Genomic DNA, 24,764 nt, shown 5'->3' with positions numbered 1-24,764 from the left:
TAACCAAGAAAAGGATACCTTAATAAAGAAAGTGCCAAAGAGCTAACAGTAAACTGCCCAACCAATGAACCTCCAAGATGACCCCCCCACCAACACTTACAGGCAAGCCATCAGAATATAAACTGACAGTAAACCGTACTCCCTGCTAGCACTGATGATGTTACCTAGTTGGGTAAGGAAAGGTCCCCAAGCAAGTTCCGAGAACACCACAACTACTGATCTCTCCGAGTCCTCTTGCTCTCCTCCAGACACTGGGATGCTGATCCTCCCCAGCAGCGATAGGGGAACATGGGCACAGTAGTCCCCAACGTTTGGGGGGGACGGACGGACCAGGAGGCCACATGCTGACAGCTGGGCTGCACCAAGATGTTGAGGTGCGGAAGAAGGAGGAGGGTTTGGAGGAAGGATTTTAAGGGGGCCGGAGAGCCGATCCGCGCAGCAGCGTGCATGGAGCAGAAAACCTTGCAAGCAAAAACCGGGGACTCCGAAGGGGAGAGGCCGCAGCACCTCTTTGCTCCCCTCCCCCAAGGAATCCCCCCTTCCCTCACCTGGGGATTCCCCCCCCCTCCGCCTCCTCCACCTGATTGAGCCCCCTCCCTCGCTCGGGGTCCACCCGCCCTCTTGCAGCGTCCTTGCTTGCTCACCTGTCTCCGCAATCCGGGCGTAGCAGACGGCTGGAGACCAAGGGCGTGCGGGGGGGGGGAAGAGCGCGGGAGAGGCAGGAAACTGGGACCACCCCAGCCCCCCTTTCCTGCCACCTCTCTAGGCGCAAAGGAAGAAGCTCTCTGCGTTTAACCCCTTCCCCGAAACTCGGGCGGGGAGGGGGCGAGGCCGAGCAATGCCAAAATCCCCCGGCCTTGCCACAAAGGATCGCTCGCGTCACCCGGAAGGAAAAGCCGAAGGCTCAAAGCGAGCGCCGAGACTGAAAGAGAAAATGGCATGTGCTCATAGGCATCTACTGGGGTGGAAATTAGGAATTCAGCGCTATTAAATATAGAATGGAATAGGGATAGGGGATGGAATGGAATAGAAAATAGAATATGAATTAGAATAGGTGTAGATATATTTGTATATCTTTTAATATGTTAATTTTCAATCAAGGGTTTCTTTTAATTAAAAAGGGAATTAGAATAAGAATGAATAGAATAGAATAGGAATAGAACAGGAATAGGAATAAATAGAAGAGAACAGGATAGAACAGAACAAGAATAGGAATGCATAGAATAGAAATTAGAAGAGAATAGAATAGGTGAGACTGTCCCACATATGTGGCAGGACTTACAACACCCATCACTTTTCAGCCCTGGCATTATTGGCTGGAATGCTGGGATTTGCTTAATATGTATGCAGTATGTCAGGAGGAGTCTGGGAGCAGCTTTTCTGTCTTAGAAAGAGGAAATGATAAACTTTCCAAAGAAACATTTTGTGCGGTTGTAAGTGACAATATTATGGAAAGGCACACAAGTGTCCAAAATGCCACCATCATGGTCTGACACAATTCTTTTTCTGAAAGTAAAAAAAATATTAATGTAGCAAAATGTATGCAAAACAAGCAAAAAAAAAAAAAAGAACAGAGAAACAGAAATGGAATTGGAAAAAGAAAAAAAAAACCATACAATTTTATCTTCTGCTCTTCTGTCAAGTAATTGTCCGCATACATTTCTATTTGGGAATCCTCTCTGCACAGCTGACCAGAATAAAACACTTATTGGAAACGGATCCTGGCCTGAAGTTCATTCCACAGAGAAATCCAGACCAACCTTTCCCTTCCATTCACTCAACATCATCTTATTTGTAAGAGTGGCGTTTATAGGTTCTGAAATTTCTGAAGATTTACACACATGTTAAAATATTAAATCTTTATTGAAAATGAAAGTTATAAACATGAAAAGGACAATTCAGAACAATTCTGTGACTGAGGCCAGACATGGAACACTGATTTGTTAGCATCGCTTTATACTGCTTTGGCAAGACCATACTTGGAATAGGTGTCCAGTTTTCGTCCCATAATACAAAAAAGATATTGAGACTCCAGAAAGAATGCAGAGATGAGTAACAAAACCGATGAGGGCACTGGAAGCTAAAACATGGACGGTCGCAGGAACTGGGTGTCTCTAATGAACAAAAGGACTGGGTGGGACGACATTATAGCAGTCTTCCAATATTCAAGAGGCTATCACGAAGAGCCCCCTCAACTGATTCAGAAGGCAGAGCAAGTAGTAATGGATGGAAATATCTATGGAGCTTCTCAGTCATCCAGGTCATAGTTGTCCCAAAGGTGTTTTTATTTCAGGAGGCAACTGGACTTCCCGGTTTTACTTTAAAGATGTTTCACTTCTCATCCCTTCATTCAGAGCTGAAGAAGCTTCCTTGGATGAGAAACAAAAGGTCTTCAAAGAAAAACCAGAAAGTCCAGTTGCCTTTTGAAGAAAAAAAAAAAGCACCTTTGGAATAACAGATGGAAACTTAACAAGGAGAGATCCAACTGGGAGGGGGAAAGAGAAATTTCCTGATATCAAGAACAATTAATCAATGGAACGGCTTGTCTCCAGAAACTGTGGGTGCTCCATCACTGGAGGTTTTTAAGAGGCGATTGGACAGCTATTTGTCTGGAATGATGTAGTGCCGTAATGGTGAACCTATGGCACGTGTGCCACAGGTGGCACATATAGCCATTTGTGCAGGCACATGAGCCCCAGGCAAACTTACCTCACTGCACATGTGTGCGCCTCCCAGCTGATTTTCAGCCCGTTCGAGGCCTTTTTCGGCTTCCCGGAGACTCAAGGGAAGCCTCTGCAGCCTTTGGAGGCCGAAAAACAGGCCCGTTTCATCACTTCCTGCATTTCCTGGTATCTGCCAGGAGACCCGAAAGCAGAGGTCTCCAAACTTGGCAACTTGAAGAAAGCTATTCCGAAAGGCAGCAGGGATGAGAGCCATTTTGGCAAGTCACAAGCTGTGACAACTGGGACAATAAGAATTGTGCTGGAGCGGTTCATGGACGGAGCATTGAAACTGGGTGAGATACCTTCCAACTTTTATTCTAAAGATAAAATAATTTCAAAAAATAATCTCCACACATTAAGAAAGCAGCTACTGGATACATGAGAAGGATTAAAGACTCAGATGCGAGGGATTCAAACGGCTGAAATGCTTTCTGTGTGCTGGCATGCAAGCACAATTTTTGGCACAGGAGACCAAAAAGGTTAGCCATCACTGATGTAGTGTCTCCTTCTTGAGCAGGAAGTTGGACTACACTTCCAAGGTCCCTTACAACTCTTGTTAATTTGGAAAAAAACTGAAAATTGGAAAGAGAACACAGTGCAGCAATGAGAAGCAAAATTGGCTGGATAAAAGCCTAAACAAAAACATTCCACACAATATTTTATTCCAGGAACTCAAGCCAGTTTTGGAGCCCAACAAACCTGGCTGTTGTGCACCCGTCTCCGTTCCCCCCCCCAAATTCATTGCATGCCGTTATATTAGATCTCCCAAGCCTGTCATTTGATCTGAATTTTGGGGGTGGGTGGGGTCCTTGGTTGTTTTGGTTGTTTCTTTGCAAATGTTTCATTATCCAACTTGTTAGTTCATCATCAGTGCTACAACAAGGGAGTATGGCTTGCTCTGTTTGTATGCCTTTTGTCCTGTCAGTGTTGGTGTTAACAGTATAATCAGTAAACAGCAGCCTAATCCAGGAGTTACAAAGAATTCTCTCACCACCAGTTAACTTGTTAGTGGTAGGTTGGCAGCACAGGGCATCCAACATCTGAGAAATTTTAATACTTGGCTACATTATATGCTGTAGCAGGGTCACTAGCTGAAAGCAACATGGAGGCGTAGAATTGCCCTGAGCATTTATGTAATAATGGTGAGATGAGACTACTGGTAGTACAAACCTCCCTGCAATAAAATGCACTAGAGAAGCATACACTGTTTTATTTTTGTGCGTCCTGAGTCAGTGGGATATTGCATTATAGTCAGTGGTGGGATTCAATTTTTTTAAACTACCGGTTCTGTGGGCGTGTATTGGTGGGCGTGGTGTGGTGTGGTTTAGTGGGTGTGGCAGGGGAAGGATACTGCAAAATCCCCATTCCCTCTCTACCCCACTAACCTGCTTTCCAGCTCCGTTCTCCTGTGCAGGGCAACCAAAGAAGACCCAGCCAATCAGCTGGGACTCAGGAGGCAGAGAATAGATGGGGGGGTGCAGTCAGAGGTGGGATTTGCCGGTTCTCTGAACTACTCAAAATTTCCGCTACTGGTTCTCCAGAACTGGTCAGAACCCGCTGAATACCACCGTCTCATTATAGTCTGCCCTCTGAGCTGCATTACTAAAAGAGCAAACCAATCTTTGGTGTCGTCTAACTCAGGAAATTCAGAATCATCCATCTGCGTAGCTAATACCACTCAGCCGTGCCAAATAATTTTCCTCTCTTTACTAAAAGTCTGTAGAGATTCTCAAGTCATCCAGGTCATGGTTGTCCCAAAGGTGCTTTTTTCAGAAGGCAACTGGACTTTGTTTTTTCTTTTGAAAACATTTCGCTCCTCATCCAAGAAGCTTCTTCAGCTCTGACAGGATAGTGGGGAACGGAAGGATTTATATTCCTTGCAGGCAGCTGGTCATCTGCATACTTTTAGCGAGTCATTAAGGTCACCTGGAGGCTTAACTGTGTCCTCAGGGTCACCTGAGTATGTGAAAAGCACCTTTGGGATAACCATGACCTGGATGACTTGAGAATATCTACAGACTTTTAGCTATACAATTTGGGATGAACACCGGTGGTGGGATTCAACCAGTGTTACTACCGGTTTGGTGACTATGTTTTGCTCGTGTAGGAGTTTATAACATTTCAAAGAAATGGCTGTCCAGTCTGTTTTTGAAAGCCTCCAGTGATGGGGGCACCAACAATGCTAAATGCCATCTTCTTCTGTAAACTCCCTTGCAGAAAAATCTTCTCTAGGTCAAAGTGAGAGACATAATAACAGAGAGTAGAAAGAGGGTTTAGAAAAAGGGTGGGATGGTTAAATTTGGCCAAAGGAACTAATAAACTTTTCAAATAAACATTTAAAATGATTATAAAAAAAGGTAGTGTTAGAATTAGGGTTAGTTCTTACTTTCCATTCTCTCTGGTCTTGTTTGTTTAGATATCTTTCTGCAAAGAATTCATATGCAATACGAAGGCATACTGGAGACAAAAAGGTAACTTGGTGAAATCAAATCAAATCTTTATTATGCCGAAAGACCAGCATAACGATTGTGGGCTACATTTAATTTAAAAATATTAATCTATATAATTGTTAAAATAAAGATTATAGAAAATTAAAAGATATAAAAGAGAATGCATATATATAAAAAACAAGCTTAAATGGAATCTAAAAGGAGGACTAAGAACACAAGATGGGATCAAGGGAGCATATGTGGCAGATTAAATCTATCGCTGCCCAAAACTTAGCATGACGAGCTGGATGCTTATTAAGACCAATTTATGGCCACAAAAAGCAGCTTCGGGACAAGCTTCCCAAATCTTCCCCTTTCTTAATGTCCCCCCTCCCTCAAAAAGCCACAATTCTGACTTGCAGCAGTCTAGCCTTTAAACCGGGAGTCCCCAAACTTGGCAATTTTAAGATTTGTGGACTTCAACTCCCAGAATTCTCCAGCCAGCATATTCTGGGAGTTGGAAGTCCACAACTCAAGAGTTGCCAAGTTTGGAGACCTCTGCTTTAAACCCTAGCTGGACTTTACAGGCAGTCTGACAAGACAGCTTAAGCTTGCAAAGACCCAGCATCCTCCATTTTCTAGCACAACTTTTAAAGATTCACTGTTTGCCCATCCTTCCCCGTTTCCCCCCCCCCTTTATTTTTCTACTGAATACATTTGTTTTGAGAGAGAGATAGGAGGGGGGGGCGCATTAAGAAAAGGGAAAGGTTTGGGAAGGTTGTCCTGAAGCTGCTCTTTCAGCAAGGGCCCTCTTCCCAAAGCCTAGAGAGACAGAGGAGCTTTGCAAACATCCCCAGCTAACGGTCTGAGAGCTGATTAGTGAAAAAGGCACCCCACCCCACCCCACCAAAAATTGAGGAACTGGTCCTTTGTTTGCCCCAGGGCACCTTGGGAGCAAGAAGGGCACAGGCAGAATTAGGAAAGGCAGGCATACCAATTCCTTTCCCACCGATTCTCGCTGACGGGACAGTTGGGCCACTGGGCTGAGTATCTTGGAGTGGGGAAGGCCTGAGGCAGGTCGGTTGACGCTTCTATTAGGCCTCCCTAGATCTCCTGCACCTCTGACGACAGACCAGAAATGAAATTCAAGACTTTTCCAGACTCATCACTTGTTGTCTCATGTGGATTTTCTTGTGTGCGGTAAGAGAGGAATTTTGTGTGAAGCTACGTCCGCACTCCGGGCATTTGAAAGGTTTCTCCCCAATGTGTAAAGCTACATGAACTACAAGTTTAGACTTAGTAGCGAAACCTTTCCCACAATCAGGACACTCATATGGTTTCTCTCCTGTGTGAGTCCTTTGGTGTATCACCAAGTGGGAATTCCGACTGAAAGTTTTCCCGCACTCCTGACACTCATATGGTTTCTCTCCTGTATGAGACCTCTGATGTATCAGCAGGTGAGAATTACGACTAAAAGTCTTCCCACACTCCTGGCACTCATATGGTTTCTCACCTGTGTGAATACTCTGGTGCACCACCAGGTGGGAATTGTTACTGAAACTTTTCCCACAATCTGGACACTCGAATGGTTTCTCTCCTGTGTGTCGCCTCTGGTGGTATACCAAAAGGCAATTCTGACTGAAACTTTCCCCACAATCCTGGCACTCATATGGTTTCTTCTCAGAGTGAGTCCTCTGATGGACCACCAGATGGGAATTAAGACGGAAACTTTTCCCACAATCCACACATTTGTACGGTTTCTCTCCTGTGTGAGTTCTTTGGTGTATCACCAAGGAGTAATTCCGAATGAAACTTTTCCCACAATATAGACATTCATATGGTTTCTCCCCTGTGTGAGTTCTCTCATGTATAACCAGGTAACAACTCTGACTGAAAGTTTTCCCACAATCTGGACACTCATACGGTTTCTCCCCAGTGTGAGTCCTCCTGTGTGACACCAGGCTGGAACTCTGACTGAAACTTTTCCCACAGTCTGGACATTCATATGGTTTCTCTCCTGTGTGTGTCCTCTGGTGTCTCACCAGTTCAGAACTGTGAATGAAACTTTTCCCACAATCAGGACATTCATACGGTTTCTCCCCAGTGTGAGTCCTGTGGTGTATCACCAGGTAGGAATTCCGACTGAAACTTTTCCCACAATCTGGACACTCATTTGATTTCTCCCCAGTGTGAATCCTCTGGTGGGCTGCCAGGTTGGAACTGTAACTGAAACGTTTCCCACAATATGGACATTCATACGGTTTCTCTCCTGTGTGTGTCCTCTGGTGTACCACCAGATGGGATTTCTGACTGAAACTTTTCCTACAGTCCAAACATTCATATAGATTCTCTCCTGTGTGTGTCCTCCGGTGAATTACTAGTTGGGAATTCCGACTGAAACTTTTTCCACAATCCATACACTGATGTGGTTTCTCCCCTGTGTGAGTTCTTTTGTGCGACACCAGGTGCGAATTAGTACGGAATCTTTTCCCACAATCTGGGCACTCATAAGGTTTTTCCCCTGTGTGAGTCCTCTGGTGCTTCACCAGGTGAGAATTGTAAGTAAAATGTTTCCCACAATCCATACACTCGTATGGTTTCCCACCTGTGTGTGTCTTGTGGTGTATCAGTAAGGGTGTGTCTTTGCGAAAACTCTTATCACATTGAGAGCACTGGTATGGGTTCCCATCATTGTAAGTCCTGTTACCATCGAAAGGATGAGAGCTGTAGTAAAATACTTTCCCACACTCAGAACATTCATTCAGGCTTTCTCCGGTGTGTATCCCTTCAGGCGTAATCAGTTGTGATCTGCAATCTATGCTTTTCTCATGATATGTAGATCTGCAGGGCTTTTCCATCACTAATATTCCTGGATTTTGAAGGTCAAAAATACTTTGAATCTTTTCTTGCATGGTGCTTTGATTCAAACTACTCTTTTGTTCTTCACAGGGCAAAGCTTGCACGACTGCCTGCCCTATGGGGCTGTCTGTGTGACAGCTTCCTGCCCACTGATTTCCAGATAGTTCCATTTTTTTTTCCTTCTGAATTTGGATAAGATTACCCCGCTCCCCCTTTCGACCTTTTTGTGGAGTGCTTTGTTGAGTTTTATTTTTTTTCCTGGTGAAGAAGGTTACAAATTCTGAATGCTGGATGGATTTCCTTTCCTTGTTAATGCTCTTTGTGATTCTCGCTTGTCCAGAATGTCGTTCTTGGCATCCTCTTCATCTAAAAGATTCATTAAAAAAAAAGAGTTAATGTAATGATTGTACATGAAATTGGTGCATGACAAATGAAAACCCCAAGGAAAAACAGCATACATTACAATCAGAAAGCACTCTAGGAATTCCTGGGTTTGTCCTTCGTACAATCCGTACTGGCAAGAAGATTGTGGAAGTAATTTTTCCCACGGATTGGAGAGTGGTCAACTGAGAGGCAAAGGAATCTGTGAGGCAATTAACTTAGACTTCCTCATTTCTTAAACAGTTGTTTGGGAGGGGGTTTCTTGGTACGCGTTTGTTATTTAAGAGAGGCTCTCTTTTGATCCGAGCTATTTTTTTTTTCTTGGAGATTTTAATACTTCTGGACTTGAATTTGCCACAAGGCTGGCTCTGTAAGGAAGCTGATCCCGTAAGGGGCTGGGCACCTCTCTAGGAAGCTGCAAAAACAGAAAGTTCCTTTGGATGTTTTTGATCCCTGAAGCACGCTAACTCCTACAAGTTCCTGGGTAGAAAGGCAACTAGAGGCTTGTTGGAGGTTGCAAATTTGATCCAGCCGGATCTCCCCTTGCTCGCTAAGAGCCTTGCAAAATCCAGGTGGTTTGATCTCCCCAAGATGGCTGGGTGGGAAGGATGATAGAGAACTGCATGGATCCTAAGGGCAGAGAAGTGGGGTATGGAATGCCTCAGGGGGTGGGAGAAGCCTTAGGAGGCTGAGGGCAGGCAAGCCTGGCATTGTGCTAGGTGTTGTGGCTCGCTGGCAGCCAGTGCAGCCGGCAGCGGAGGCGGACAGTGAGGAAGAAAGGGGACCAGGCAGGGAGTCTGGAGAGGACTTGGACGAGGGTCCTGCGTCCGATGTAGAGATGGAGCCAGGACCATCTGGGAGTGGGGTGCTGCCTTCAGAGTCTGGCAGAAGCGAAGCAGAGGACCCAGGGGAGCCTGTTCCCAGTGTGCATGTGCACAGAGCTGCTAGAAGGCGAGAGCAGCTGAAACAGAAGGGACGACTCGGGAATAAGGCTGGGAGGTGATGGGCCCTTCCATAAGGGATAAAAGTCAGACCTCAATGACGTAATCTTTGCAGGAAGCAAAGTAGTTCGATAGATTCCAAGTCCTCCTTGAAGCTCTGGGAACTCTGGTCGGTTTTTTATGGTACTTTGGGTTGGTTTCTGTTATCATTAATTTGGATACTTCTGTTTTTTGGCAGTCTTCTACAGCACTGAAAGACGTGCTCTTATCTTGGGAAACTGTTTATAATTAGTTCTGGCTGGGAATGCAAGTAATTCCCAGCATTGCATTAAAATAGTTTTTACTTTTAAAATAAGTTTGTGTTTCATTAAGTTTGACGAAGCCTGGGTCAGAACACAAGGCTTCCTATGGCCGCCCTATCTCAGGCACTCTGAATGTTCCCATGATTTGTTAAATGGCTACGTCACGGAAAGCAAAGGGGGAGGATTTAATGATCATCATCAGCAAAGTCAGAAAAACTGCCAGAAAAGGCCAATGCAGTCCTCCTATTCAAGAAAGGAGAGCAGTGACATCCCTTGGAAGAGTCCCAAACATCACCACCCTGCCAGCTGATAAAGGAAGACGCACAGTCATCCTGAACGTAGATGACAACAAGGCCACGGGGAACAGTTGTCAGTGTTGGAAGCCATATTAGCACCAGACTTAGCTTCTACACTGCCACATTCTTGAGCCTGGGAAGATGGGAGGGGAATTTCATGGAATGTATGTGGTTAGGCATAATAGCATTCTTCTTTAAAGTCAAGGTCATGTTATTTCTGCACCTGGTTGAGAAGATGTCTCAAGTTGGGATGGATGGTGATTGGGGCATGTGATGTAATGATGGGGGCAGGGGGTGGATTTTTTACTTATTGGAAGGAAACTCAGAACTTTCAGATTCGGGATTTCCTAGATGTGCCAGTTTACTACTCTAATAAAAGGAAACTTTGAGAACATGTCTGTCTCGGGAGTTATTTATTGGTTTTCTGGAACGCTGACGCCAGTCTTCTGAAGGACACCGCTACGTACGAGACTCTGAAGAGAGACCCCACCAGCAGTTACAAGAAAAAGGCCATTGCCATTGATTTCTAGAAACACTTACTGAAGGACAAGGCCATCGACAAGCTACAGTATCACCATCTTTACCCTGGGATAGCCACCCCGTGCATATATGGACTCCCCAAAATCCACAAAGAGGGAACTCCACTCAGACCAACTGTCAGCAGCATCAACTTTGTCACCTCCAACATTGCAAAACCACCTTATTAGCTCCTCTAGTTGGCAACATCACCCATCACATCAACAATTCACAGGACTTCGTCAGCAAGGTTTGGAAACTGAAACTGGACTCAGATGAGACCATGGTTTCCTAGGATGTGACTTCCTTCTTCACCTGCATTCCAACAATTGAAGCTGTCAGGGTAGTGGAGAAATGATTGCTACAAGACAGCACTTTAGATGGCACAATCGACCTCAGCCCAGACTGCATACGTGCCATGCTGGAACTCTGCCTGACCACTACTTATTTTAAATACAACGAAGGTTTCTAGAGATAAAAAGCATGGTTGTGCCAAGGGTTCACCTGTGTCTCCCACTGTGGCCAATCTCTACATGGAAGAGGCAGAAACCAAACCCTAGACTCCTTCACAGGAATTCCACCCACTCACTAGTATAGGTATGTGGATAGTACTTGGGTCACGATCAAAACACAGGAATTGGAAGCACTCACCAAACATAAACATTCTGTGGACAGATATATCAAATTCACACGGGAAGCTGTTAAGGAAAATAGTCCACATTAAGGAAGACATTGAACATTGAAGTTTACAGAACATCCCCCCCACACAGATCAATATTTACACTTTGATTTCCACCACCCACTGGATCACAAAATGGGAGTCATCAGAACCCTACACGACTGAGCTGAAGGCCTGCCTAACAGCAAAGATGGCAAAGAAAATGAACGTAAACACGTCAAGGAAGCCCTTAGAACATGTGGCTATCCACAAGTGGCCCTTCATCAAATCTCAAAAAAGACCCTACAGAACCTCCTCCATAACAGACAACGAAGAGAACAATAAACGAAGCAATGTTGTCATTCCAGGTGTTGCAGGAATATCGGAAAAGCTCAGGAGAATCTTCAGCCAATACAATATATGTGCACACTTCAAAGTTCAAACCCAAGAATACATTAAGGCAGAAGTTTGTCGACCCCAAAGATAAAATACCCAGACATAAACTTGAACAACGTGGTATATGCAGTACAATGCAGTGAGCCATGTGCAGGTCTATACATTGGGGAAACAAAACAACCACTTCATAAACACATGGCACAACATAGGAGATCACAAACCCATCAGGATTAGATTCAGTAGTTCATCTATATTTAAAAGACAAAAGCCACACTTCTGAAGATAGCAAAGTCCACATTTTGGATAGAGAGGTCCGCTAGTTTGAAAGAGGGGTCAAAGAAGAGGCCATCTATGTCAAAATTGAACAACCCTCTCAAACAGAGGGGAAGGGATATGACATCATCTATCTCCAGGTTACCACACAGTCCTTTCAACAGTTCCAAGAAGGCTCCACACCCATTTTGTACTGTTCAGGTGACCCTGACAGCACAGATAAACCTCCAGGTGGCCTTAACAACTTCCTAAAAGAATGCAAATGACCAGCTGTCTGCAAGGAGTATAAGTCCTCACCATTCCCCACCATCCACTCAGAGCTGAAGAAGCTTCTTAGATGAGAAGTGAAACATCTTCAAAGAAAAACCAGAAAGTCCAGTTGCCTCGTGAAAAAAGCACCCTTGAGACAACCATGACCTGGATGACTGAGAATCTCCATAACAAATGCAATGAAATGAGAGTACTGCTTTATAGAGCTTTGATAAGACCACACTTAGAATACTGCTGCTAGTTTTGGTCGCTACATTACCAAAAGGATAGTTTTGGTCATTACATTACAAAAGAATGTTGAGACTCTAGAAAGAGTACAAAGAGAAACAAAGATGATTAAGGGACTGGAGGCTAAAATACGATGAACAGTTGCAAGAACTGGGCATGTCTATAGTCTAATGAAGAGAAAGACTAGGGGTGACATGACAGCAGTGTTCCAATATTTGAGAATACGGGGTTAATCATTCTCCAAAGTACCTGAAGGGAGGATGAGAATTAATGGATAGAGAGTAATACAAGGAAAGATCTAACCTAGAAATAAGGAGTGGTTTCCTGATAGTGAGAACAATTAATCAGTGGACAAACTTGCCTCCAAAAGTTGTGGCTTCTTCATCACTGGAGGTTTCTAAGTGATTGGACAACCATTTGTCTGAAATGATATAGGGTTTCCTGCCTGAGCAGTGGTTTGGATTAGATTTCCAAGGTCCCTTCCAACCCTATTGTTTTGTTAGTGGGCAAGGTATGCCATGGAAATTGTGACCCAAAGGATTAAACTTATTGTTGGCTTTTATGTTGCACATGATGAAAGATTAGAATGGTATAACAAACTCTCTTTTAGATAGAGCCATTTATCTAAGAAATCAAGCCTATCCAGGACAATTTCCAAAATCTATGTTTGGGTTGATGGGAGAATTTGATACTGGTAGATTCTTGAAGACACAAAACTGGCTCTGAAAGCAAATAGACACTTTTGCAGAAAAGCATACATCATTTTCAAGAATCAATATGATATGGCTTTCAAAGAACTTAGCTAATAAGATAGCCAAAGGTAATATCTTATCAAAGAGCTTGGTAAGTGTTGATAATAGAAATGTGCCCTGTTGAAGTTAATAAACATACATTTTTCAGGCTTTTATGTATTTTTCTATCTTTAAAATAGACAATGTTTTACGGTAAAATTTTTATTATAGAAGAATGCAGTAATATTTATGTGTATTTTTGAATTGATAATATATGTATGTTTTATTCGGATTGAGGTTATATACTGTATTTTGCTATACATACTACATATACTGTATTATTTGGTATGTACAGCTTTATATTTTTCATTTTGTATAATTTTATTGCGTTATCTAAAGCAAAAGTATATTTATATCTTAAAAATATTTAGAAGGAACCACTTTTTAAATGTTACTTGTCTTTTTTCATTATTTATATCTATTTTAAACTTTCCTTGTTCTTCCCCTTGTTTTTTTAAATGTAAGATGATTACATTTAATTACATTCATGATTAACTTCTAACTTTATTTGTCATTCATTTGACATATAAATGGCTAGCAAAATCCAAGGAAAATCACACATTCTTAGCATTGAAATCATTATCAAATATATGTGGAAATGCCGAGGATAGTTTATACAGATACATGAACACAAATACAAACCTACACACCTATAAAGGTACATGCATTACGATCCAGCCTGACAAATGTCCCAGAAGTGGGTACGTTCAATTTTTTTTGGTCTCATTTTAGAGATTGGGGGGGGGGTAGCTTTAAGGGGGGAAATGGTGCCCAAAGCCTCTGCAAGATTTAAAGCACCAGTTTTGCCCATGAAACGCCTCACTTGCAGAGAAAACAACATGCTCCTAAAAAACACAAGCACTCCACCCCTATAGTGAAGATTTTTAAAAACTTCCAACCAGCCGAAAATTGCAAGCAACACTTTCAAAGTCTGCAGCACCAGTGGAATCTGAATTGAGATATTTAAATCAGAAGGAAAATGAAGGGACCCCTTTCAAATCATGCAGAAAGAGTGGAGTAAAATTTGAGGGAAGGAAGGAAGGAATAAACAGCAACAACCCCAAGGTGAATTGGGGTTGTTCACTTGAGACTTTCAAGAAGAGATTGGACTGCCATTTGTCAGAAATGGTGTGGGGTCTCCTGCTTGGGCAAGGGGGTTGGACTAGATGACCTACAAGGTCCCTTCCAACTCTGATGATCTATTACCTGAATGAGACTTTTTCCAATCTTTTTTAAAGCTCCCAATCAGCAGAAGATTGAAGGCACCGCTTTTTAAAGGCACACAGTTAAAAAACAAAAACCTGCAGTACTATTGGAATAAAAATTGGGGAAGGCAACAAACAAAGCGCACCCTGGAGGAAACCAAAGAGCCCTACTTGCTCCCAGCTTCTCCTCCGATCTTTCTTGGACTCACCTTCCAGCAGCTGCCGCGACCCTGGGAAGAGCACGAGACCCCACTGCCCACGCGACCATCCTCCTTCAGGTGAGCCGGAAGAGGAAGTCCCTCTCCCTCCTCTCCTCCGACATCCTCTCTAGCAATCCAGGGCTCGAATGCTCTACCTCACAAACGGGGGATGTTTTTGGAGGCGGCTTGCAGAGCGCCATCGAGCGACCTCAGCCTGGAAGAAACTACGCTTTGTCCGATCTCTTTATCCTGAGGCGGTTGCCAGATTTCTCGTTTGATTATGATGTGACTTCAAATCGACATTTTACTGACCCTTTCGATAGTTTTATTTTTCTTACATGTACCCATTTCATGTATTCATGACTGTGTTTATACTTATGCCTGTTATCTTATAATCGCTTGAATAAATAAATAAATAAAAATAAATAAGTAAAATAAAATAAAATTTAAAATAAAATAAACCAAGGCAATGTCTATGGAGGTTCTCAGTCGCCCAGATCATGGTTGTCCCAAAGGTGCTTTTTCAAAACAAAAGGCAATTGGACATTTATGTTTTTTTGCTTGAAGACTTTTGGCTTCTCATCCACGAACTATTTGAAAAAATTCCTTTAGGTGAACCAAGGAAAAACATCCTTGGGGGACAGTTTGAAACCATGGGGAAAAATGAAAAAAAAAATAAAAAATTCTGCACGAAACTGCAGAAAAAACCATTGCTGCCAACCTGCCTTCCATTGAGGATCTGTATATTTCATGAGTCAAAAAGGGGGCTGTGAAAATATCTACAGACCCCCCTCACATCCTGGACGTAACGCATAATGCATAAGCGCACAATCGTGCCTACTATCCCTGTCCTATTGTCCCCAATTATGAGTTCCTATTTCTTATATGTAAACATATTTATTCTTATTTCTATTATATTGCAAGCATTTGACAAAATAAATAAATACAAATAAATAAATTCTTTCAACTCCTACCCTCCAAATGACACTACAGGGCACCGCACACCAGAACAACTAGACACAAGGACTGTTTTCCCCCCAAAGGGCATCACTCTACTAAACAAATGATGTCCATCCACAACACTGTCAAATTAACTACTAAGACTGTATTACTATTATTCTCATCCTTCCTAGTACCTATCTCTTCCCATTTATGGCTATATCCATGTTGCTTGTATCTATACAACTTATATTGTTTTTATCGTTACCTAGTATGATTTGATTGCTTATTAGTAACCCATGACTATCACTAAGTGTTGTACCTTATGATTCTTGACGAATGTATTTTATTTTTTCTTTATGTAAACTGACAGCGTATGCATCAAAGACAAATTCCTCGTGTGCCCAATCACACTTGGCCAATAAAGAATTCTATTGCTATTCTAAAACAGGCAACCATAAAAGACACCTTCCTTGGTGAAGTCAGTTCCAGCCAGTTCTTCATCTTGAGGGGATGCAAGAGAATTCATCAAAACCTTTTTTGCAACTGAGGGAAGCGTGAAGAGTCAAGATTTTGACCCTATTTAGCCTCACAAGATTAGCCAGGTTCTGAGCTCTAGAAGTTCATGAAGGTCTTGTTTTTGTGTATAGCCTGTAAATGTTTGCCACCTTCACCCAATTAATAAAATGAGGCATGAGACAAACCTGGAAGCTTCCACCAACATTGCCACCAAACTACTTCTAGATAGGAGATACATCTAATAGATAATCAGAGTTGGAAGGGACCTTGTAGGTCATCTAGTCCAACCCCCCGCACAAGCAGGAGACCCTAGAACATTTCTGACAAATGGCAGTCCAATCTCTCCATTGGTTGATTGTTCTCACTGTCAGAAAGTTTCTCCTTATTTCCAGGTTACATCTCTCCTTGTTCAGTTTGCATCCATTATTCCTTGTCTGGCCTACAAGTGCTTTGGAAAATAGCTTGACCCCTTCCTCTCTGTGGCAGCCCCTCAGATATTGGAAGACTGCTATCATGTCTTCCCTTGTCCTTCTCTTCACCAGACTAGCCAAGCCCAGTTCCTGCAACCATTCTTCATATGCCTTAGTCTCCAGTTCCCCTAATCAACCTGGTTGCTCTGATCTTCCTATCTGTGTTATTGGGAAGCCTAAATCTCATTAGAGGGTAGAATTGCTCTGAGCAGCCTTCCCAATCTCCAGAGGAGTTAGATTTCAGCCTTATTACTCCTAAACAGTTTGAGCAAGACTTGGGAGTAGTTTGAAGAAAGCTCACCTAAAATTTTCTTTCTTTTTGCAGGGCTGGTTCTCAAGAACTTAAAAACTCTATATCCCAAAGTTTGATTTCCAGTGGCTCCCAAGGATTTGCGACAAGGCAAGGCAGAGGCCCGAGGAACCACCTTCACTTGTACTGATGAGAGATATGTACACAGAGTGTCTTGAATCTGCTGTTCCCAATAAGCCAACTTTGTTCGTGAGGGAGATTTTAAATCTGCTAAATGGTAAATGCCATCTGCTTGCCCAGAAATCTCGATTACATCAAAGCAAGAGGCACGTGGCAGAGCCTAGAAAAATTGTGCTTAAAAAGGGAGGGTATATAGTAGAAGAAACTGGTAAACTTTAGAAAGAAACATTCAAAGGGTTGTAAAATGTATGCTACTATGCATTTGCATGCAAAGTGTATAAGTCACCATGCTCTTTGTGTGAAGCATTCCTTTTTGATAGTCAGAAAATTTTAATGTAATAAAATATACAGTAGAAAGAGAAAGATAGTGAATAAGAGATAAACTATGTTTACCCATTCTGAGATACGTCAGGATTCTGCCACCATCTTTTCTGTCTAACCAATTGTATTAGAAAGCGTAGCTGACACAGGTATATCCCTCTTTATAAAAATATGGTAGTCTGAAAAGGTGCTATTAGATGCCTCCCAATTTTTGGCTGCCAGAGATTCACACAACTCTCCTTCCGAGTGTATCTTTATTGCAACTCCCCGCCATTTGTAGTTCTGAGCGTCACAAAGACAAGCCTTGGGATAAGCACCCCATTCTCAGGACCTCTGGTAAATGTGAATGTCAATTGCTCACCACTTGGAAACTCACTGTTGCAAAATATTACTTTAAAGGGGAAAACATCATAAAAAGAGAAGAAAACAGAATGGCTCCTCCTCAATAAAGAAAAAAGCCCATTAAAGCAGCTTTTTGTTTCTTCAATCACAAGAATGGAACATCATAGAATGCAATGTAAATTTTTAATAGAATTGATCTATCTTCAGTTAACAGTACAAATATGGAGAGAATTCATCTCTGATATTTTAATAGAAAAGTGATAACTGCAGTATGGAAGTTTACGTAAATGAAGTGACATCATCCATATCTAAGAAGATTGATTAATTTTGCTTAAAGTCATTCGTTATATGTTAGATTTTGTGCAGTCCAATTAATCTATTGATTACATGTCTGGTATTCCATTACTAGCATCAATTTCCATGTATTTTACATATTCAAATTTAATTAATATTCATTTAATATTAATATAATATCAATAAATTTATAGTGTTTTATATTTTAATCTTAAATTATTTGGTTTTTAATGTTTTATTGTACTATTTACGTTGTACACTGCTCCGAGCCCCTCTGTGAGTGAGATAGGCAGTTAAGAAGTTTGATACATGAATAAATAAAATAAATGAATCACTTCTTTGATTAATGTTTCACAGTTAAGTCTTCAGACTGGCATAAATAGTTATTCCTCCCCACTGCCCCTCTTTTTTGCATTTTGGTTGTATGTATGAGACACGTCCCAAAAGGCAAAAAAAAAACATATTCAGAGAAGAATAAAAAGAAACACTCTCTGCAATGAAGTCTTGCAACAGATAGCTATAAATTCTTCCAAGTTCTTCCCTCCCACTCCCTTCTTTGCTAGTGCCCCCTTTTATTCCCCAAAGACATCAGAATAAGAGTCACTAGCAGTTTGCATTATGGTATGGTCCTCTCAAAGATCCAGAAGCTTTTAAACCATTTCAAGCATTTTCAGCTCCTAAGGATAATAAAATCTAATACGATAACAGGGGTGCCCAAAAGACCAGCATAAGGAACATGGGGTACATTAAGTTAAAAAACATAGAAAATAATTAAAATCCAAAAATAACTATTCTAAAAAGCTAAAAGATATAAACGAAAGATTATATATAAAAGCAAATCTAATAGCAGGGCTAGGAAGAGGGAGCATAAAGGTTAATATGTGGCAAACCTATCCCTGTGCAAAGTCTAATACAACAAGCTGAATGTTCAGCAAGACTAATTTATGGCACAGGTCATCCATTATCTGACAAATTTTAAGTGCTGATCCTCAGAATCTGGTAATATAGGTTACAGCAGGGTTTCCGCCTGAAGACAGGGAGGTGCAGAATTGTTCTGCATATTCTGGGTATTTATGCAGTAATGGTGAGATGAACCTGTACAAATGCCTCTCATACAGCCACTGGAGCAGCACATGCTCTCTTGTCTGTGGAGATTCTCAGTCATCCAGGCCACAGTTGCCTCAAAGGTGCTTTTTCAAAAGGCAAATTGGATTGTTTTTTCCCCTAAGGAGAAGACGTTTCTCTTCTCATCCAAAAAGCTTCATCGGATCTGGCCAGAACCAACTGCGCTTCTTGGATGAGAAGCAAAACGTCTTCTTCCTTAAGGGAAAAAAAAACAAAACAGTCCAGTTGTCTTTTGACAAAGCACCTTTGAAACACGTTGTTGTTTCTGTGTGTCCAGAGTCACAGGGTCATTATATAATCTGATTCTGAATTGTTAATGTAATGGACCAATCTTGAATTCTTTGGTGTCTTTTAAACACAGCACAATAAGAGTTATCCATCTGTATAACTAAAATGCCTCTTAGCTGCTCCAAATAATTCTCCTCTTTACTAGTAGACATTTTTGGAAAAATTTATAAAGAACCCGAGAGTGGAGTGAAAGAATTGAAAGAATCTCCCATGTCTTGAGAAGAGAGCTTTGCATTTCCTTGCCCCATGTTCACAGCAGTGCTGATATTGCCCTTTTATTTTCCTTGTCAAAAGTTGTGGTTCTTACACAATGCACTTTTACAAATGAAACATTTATTACATTTTTTTTTCTCAGATCTCCAACCACCAAAGAGGATGCAAAAAAAAGGGGGGGGGCAGCATCTGACATTAATATCATCCTTCAAAGGACACCTCTAAAGAAACAAGATCATAGGAAGGTTGCTAATAAACATGAAAGTCCTATGCTCAAAAACACAGTCTTTTCTCTCCCCTATTCTTACAGCACGGTTCAACAGCCTTTACACGTAAAATTTTTGTGTGGTTGCTGCTAAACCCTCCCTCATATATTCTCTATTCTGTGCTTTAGCTTACCATAATCTAAATAGGATTCTTCTTGATGTAAAATTCTGAAAATGTTAGAAAAAGATGAATTTTAAATCCTTTATTTGTCATATTTGAGGAATAACGATATGAGTGCTCCTATTTTTTAATAATTTATTTTTAAGTCTTGCCACAGACTTTTGGTACCTACCAGAAATGTTTATTAGGTTTCCAAAATATTTTATTCAATAAGTATGCTGGCTGGGGGATTCTGGGGCTGAAAATCTGGAGGACATCTAGGTAGAAGGTACCAGTGGTGGGGATTCAAATTTTTTTACTACCAGTTCTGTGGGTGTGGCTTCATGGGCGTGGCAGGGGAAGGATACTGTACAATCTCCAGTCAGACGTGGCATTTACCGTTTCTCTGAACTACTCAAAATTTCCGCTATCAGTTCTCCAGAACTGGTCAGAACCTGCTGAATACCATCTCTGAACAGCACTGAAAAAAAGGACGTACGACCATTTTTCACACTTAAGACCGTTGTAGCTTCCCCATGCCCACGCTTTACGTTCGGATGCTTGACAACTGACTCATATTTATGACTGCTGCAGTGTCCCAAGGTCATGTGATCCCCTTTTGTGACAAGTCAATGGCAAAAACATATTCACTTAACCATGTTATAATTTAACAACTGCAGTGATTCATTTAACAAACGTGGCAAAATAAGTTGTAAAATGGGGCAAAACTCAACAAATTTTTAACAAAAATTCTGGGCTCCATTGTGGTTGTAAATTGAGAACTATCAGTACTTTGTATGTTGCGTTTCTATGCCTTATGATGACCAATATGCAAAAAAAAAACCCACTCCACCCCTAAATACTTTTTGCAGAATTCCACTATTTCTGCTAAACTAACTAAACTAATATCTTCCATTTTGTTTCTCTCTTCCGTCATGTCTAATACTAATACATTTTATTAAAGTGAATCAGATGTGAAATTAAATAGTTAATTTCTCAACTGCATTTCCACAGGAGATCAGAAAGGAAAGTCAAACCTTCTCTATATTCATCACCTTTTGCCTCGTGTGGGTTTTCTTGTGCGCAGTAAGGGAGGAATTTTGCGTAAAACACCGCCCACACTCTGAGCATTTGAAAGGTTTCTCCCCTATGTGTAAACCTACATGATTTACAAGTTTAGATCTAGTACTAAAACCTTTTCCACAATCCGGACACTCATACGGTTTCTCCCCTGTGTGAGTCCTCTGATGCACCACCAGGTGGGAATTCCGACTGAAACTTTTCCCACAATCCAGACACTCATATGGTTTTTCTCCTGTGTGAATCCGCTGGTGCACCACCAGGTGAGAATTGTTACTGAAACTCTTCCCACAATCTGGACACTCATATGGTTTTTCTCCTGTGTGTGCCCTCTGGTGGTATATCAGGAGACAATTCTGACTGAAACTTTCCCCACAATCCTGACACTCATATGGTTTCTTCCCAGTGTGAATCCTCTGGTGCACCACCAGGTGGGAACTGAGACGGAAACTTTTCCCACAATCCAAACACTCATACGGTTTCTCGCCAGTATGAGTCCTCTGGTGTATCACCAAGGCATAATTCCGAATGAAACTTTTCCCACAATAGAGACACTCGTATGGTTTCTCTCCTGTGTGAGTCCTCTCATGTATAATTAGGTAGCAGTTCTGACTGAAAGTTTTCCCACAATCTGAACACTCATATGGTTTCTCCCCAGTGTGAGTCCTCTTGTGTATCACTAGGCTGGAATTCTGACTGAAACTTTTCCCACAGTCTGGACACTCGTACGGTTTCTCTCCTGTATGTATCCTCTGGTGTCTCACCAGTTCAGAACTGTGACTAAAACTTTTCCCACAATCCAAACACTGATATGGTTTCTCCCCAGTGTGAGTCCTCTGGTGTATCACCAGATAAGAATTCCGACTGAAACTTTTCCCACAGTATGGACACTCATACGGCTTCTCTCCTGTGTGTATCCTTTGGTGTACCACCAGGTTGGAATTGTGACTGAAACGTTTCCTACAGTATGGACACTCATACGGTTTCTCTCCTGTGTGTGTCCTCAGGTGTACCACGAGGTCGGAATTGTGAGTGCAACTTTTTCCACATTCTGGACATTCATACAGTTTCTCTCCTGTGTGTGTCCTTTGGTGCACCACTAGTTGGGAATTCTGACTGAAACTTTTCCCACAATCCAGACACTGATATGGTTTCTCCCCTGTGTGAGTCCTCTGGTGAGCCACCAGATGGGAATTAACACGGAAACCTTTCCCACAATCTGGACACTCATAAGGTTTCTCTCCTGTGTGAGTTCTCCGGTGTATCACAAGGTGGGAACTGTGAGTGAAACCTTTCCCACAATCCAGGCACTCATATGGTTTCTCACCCGTGTGAGACCTCTTGTGTACCACCAGATGGGAATTAAGACGGAAACTTTTCCCACAATCTGAACATTTATATGGTTTCTCCCCTGTGTGAGTCCTCTGGTGCATCAAGAGATTGGAATTCTGACTGAAACCTTTCCCACAATCTGGACACTCATACGGTTTCTCCCCTGTATGAGTCCTTTGATGGTTTACAAGGTGGGAATTCTGACTGAAAGCTTTCCCACAATTCGGACACTCATATGGTTTCTCACCTGTAGGAGTCTTCTGGTGTAACAATAGAGGAGCATGCTTGCTAAAATTTCCACCATACTGGAAGCTTTGGTATGGGTTCTCTCCAGCGTAAGTCCTTTTATTTTCAAAAGGGAAGGAGCTGTAGCAAAAGACCTTCTCACACTCAGAACATTCGTCTGGTTTTTCTCCAGTGTGGAAACTCTCGTGCATAATCAGCTGTGATCCGCAATCTGTGGTTTTCCCACATCTGTGGGATTTTTCCACCAATGGATTCTGGAGGTCAAAAATATTTTGGATCCCATCTTGCCTGCTGCTTTGATTCAAGCTATTCTTTATTTCTTCACAGGGCAAGGCTTCTATAACTGCCTGCCCTACATAACTATGCAAGCCACAGGTTTCCCCCCACTGATTTCCCGATACTTCCATCTTTTTCCTGAATTTGGATATGAGTTCCAGACTCAATTTTTTTCCAGCTCAAAACTCTATTCCTGTTATTCTTTTTTGTCTGTTGCTTGACAGTGAAGGAGAGTTTTGTTGTTTTCTGGAGGAAACTGGAAGACTTTGATTGCTGACTGGATTCACTTTCTTTTTTAATTCCTCTTGTGATTTTCACTTGTCCAGAATGCTCTTCTTGCCATCCTCTTTGTCTAGAAGATTGACATAAGTTTAATGGTTGTTTATAAAATGGGTGCCCAACATGTGAAAAACCACAAGTAAAAAGCATGCATTACAATGAAAAAAGCCAACATGCCAAAATGCTGGATTAATCCCTAATGTTATGATTCATCTGACACATAGAATACTAGCGAGATTCAAATATCCACACAATTGTGAAATTATCTTGTTCACTTGAGTAAATCACAAATTCTTAGCACTACAAAGGGTTATCATCAAATATATCTGGAAATGCCTACATGATGCAGACCTGCACACAGAGAGAAATACAGATACCCAAATACTACATATGTTGAAAATCCATTTGCATTTCAGCCCGAAAAATGTCCCAGAAATGGGTACACTCAAACTTTTTGGTCTAATTTTTGAGATGTGGGCGACTTTAATAGAAGAAATTGGTGCCCAGAGCCTCTGCAAGATTTAAAGCAGCAGTTTTGCCAATGACACTCCTTTCTTGGCCAAGAAAAAACAACATGCTCCTAAAAAGCACAAGCAACTCCTAACCTCGAGACCTTTTTCAATCTCCCAAACAGGCACCACTTTTAAAGCACGTGGCACCGGTTGAATTAAATTCAAAGAGGGAAGAAATTCGTAGCAGCCGAGTATGTTGCAGCTAAGTTAGGACTCTCTGCTTCTACACCGTGGAGGAAACCAAGCAGCCCTACCTGTTCACGGCTCCACCTCGACCTGTCCTCAACTCACCTTTCCACCCTTGGAAGAACGAGAGAGCAGCGGCTGGCCGTGCCACCATCCTCCCATGGATGAGCCGGAAGAGGAAATTCCTCTCCCGCATCCCCTCTAGCATTACCCGATTGTTTCAACGCCTTGCACCCCCAGTCTCTTCCCCCATCCGTTGGATGTCAGTATTCGGCAACCACCGATGCCGCCGCTCTGTTGGCGGCTTTCTAGGCGCCGGTGTTGCTGATCTAGAGCGCGCCATCTAGCGACGGAAGCCTGAAAAACACGTTTGTTCGGTCTAAGCCGAGGCGTCTGGTAGAAGCTAGATTTTTGATTGATTACTCTATGTGCCGCCAAGTGGTTTTCAGCACCACCGACCATATTGAGAGCTCCTTTCCAGGGCGAACTCTCACTAACCTGTTCTTTCTGGTCCTCCGAGGAGCACTGATCGCCACCGTAATCACTGTACGGTGATTACACCCTGCACTGTAATCAGGGTGCGTGTGAGTTCATTAGTTTTTGTATGGTATGGGGTTGTTAGGCACCCAGAGTCACCATGAGTGAACTGGGTATATAAATTGAGTGAATGAATGAATCAAATCAATCAAATCAGTCAAATCAATCAATCAATCAGAGCCAGAAGCTTTGTTTATTAAGTTCAAGGTGGGAGGAATAGCCAACACCTTAGATCAGGGCAGGGGTGGGATTCACATTTTTAAACAACTGGTTCTGTGGGCATGGCTTAGGTGGTGGGCGTGGCTTGGTGGTCATGTGGCTGGCTGGGCGTGGCCAACTCAACATCACTCACATTGAGGCATGCATCTCCTCACATGGCCTCTCGTGACTGTGGGGATGTTGCAACAGTCGTAAGTGTGAAAAAGGGTCATAAGTCACTTTTTTCAGTGCCATTGAATGGTCACTCCACACAAGCAAAGTACCAGCAAAGGAGGGGAAAAAAAACTCCAGAGAAGTTCCAGAGACAGGAAGTCTAGTCCTG

At 42.3% G+C, this 24,764-nt stretch overlaps 1 protein-coding gene across 1 annotated transcript in view; it reads right to left on the bottom strand.

Annotated features, from left to right (window-relative positions):
• The window catches only part of LOC113450094 (uncharacterized), a 32,081-nt gene extending 8,109 nt beyond the window's left edge, over positions 1 to 23,972 (bottom strand). The window contains exons 1-3 of the mRNA XM_026721242.2: positions 23,792 to 23,972; positions 20,813 to 23,061; positions 6,436 to 8,373 (exon numbers count right to left, since the gene is read on the bottom strand). Of these exons, the coding sequence (XP_026577027.2) occupies positions 6,436 to 8,373; positions 20,813 to 22,840 (3,966 nt within the window). The 5' untranslated portion in view covers positions 22,841 to 23,061; positions 23,792 to 23,972. The remainder of the gene's footprint in view (positions 1 to 6,435; positions 8,374 to 20,812; positions 23,062 to 23,791) is intronic.
• Positions 23,973 to 24,764: the final 792 nt, after the last annotated feature.

This window comes from Pseudonaja textilis, chromosome 2 (assembly GCF_049901715.1).
Source record: "Pseudonaja textilis isolate UNSWEBS1 chromosome 2, rPseTex1.2, whole genome shotgun sequence".
Lineage (NCBI taxonomy): Eukaryota > Metazoa > Chordata > Lepidosauria > Squamata > Elapidae > Pseudonaja > Pseudonaja textilis.
This window is presented reverse-complemented; position numbering and strand designations above follow the sequence as displayed.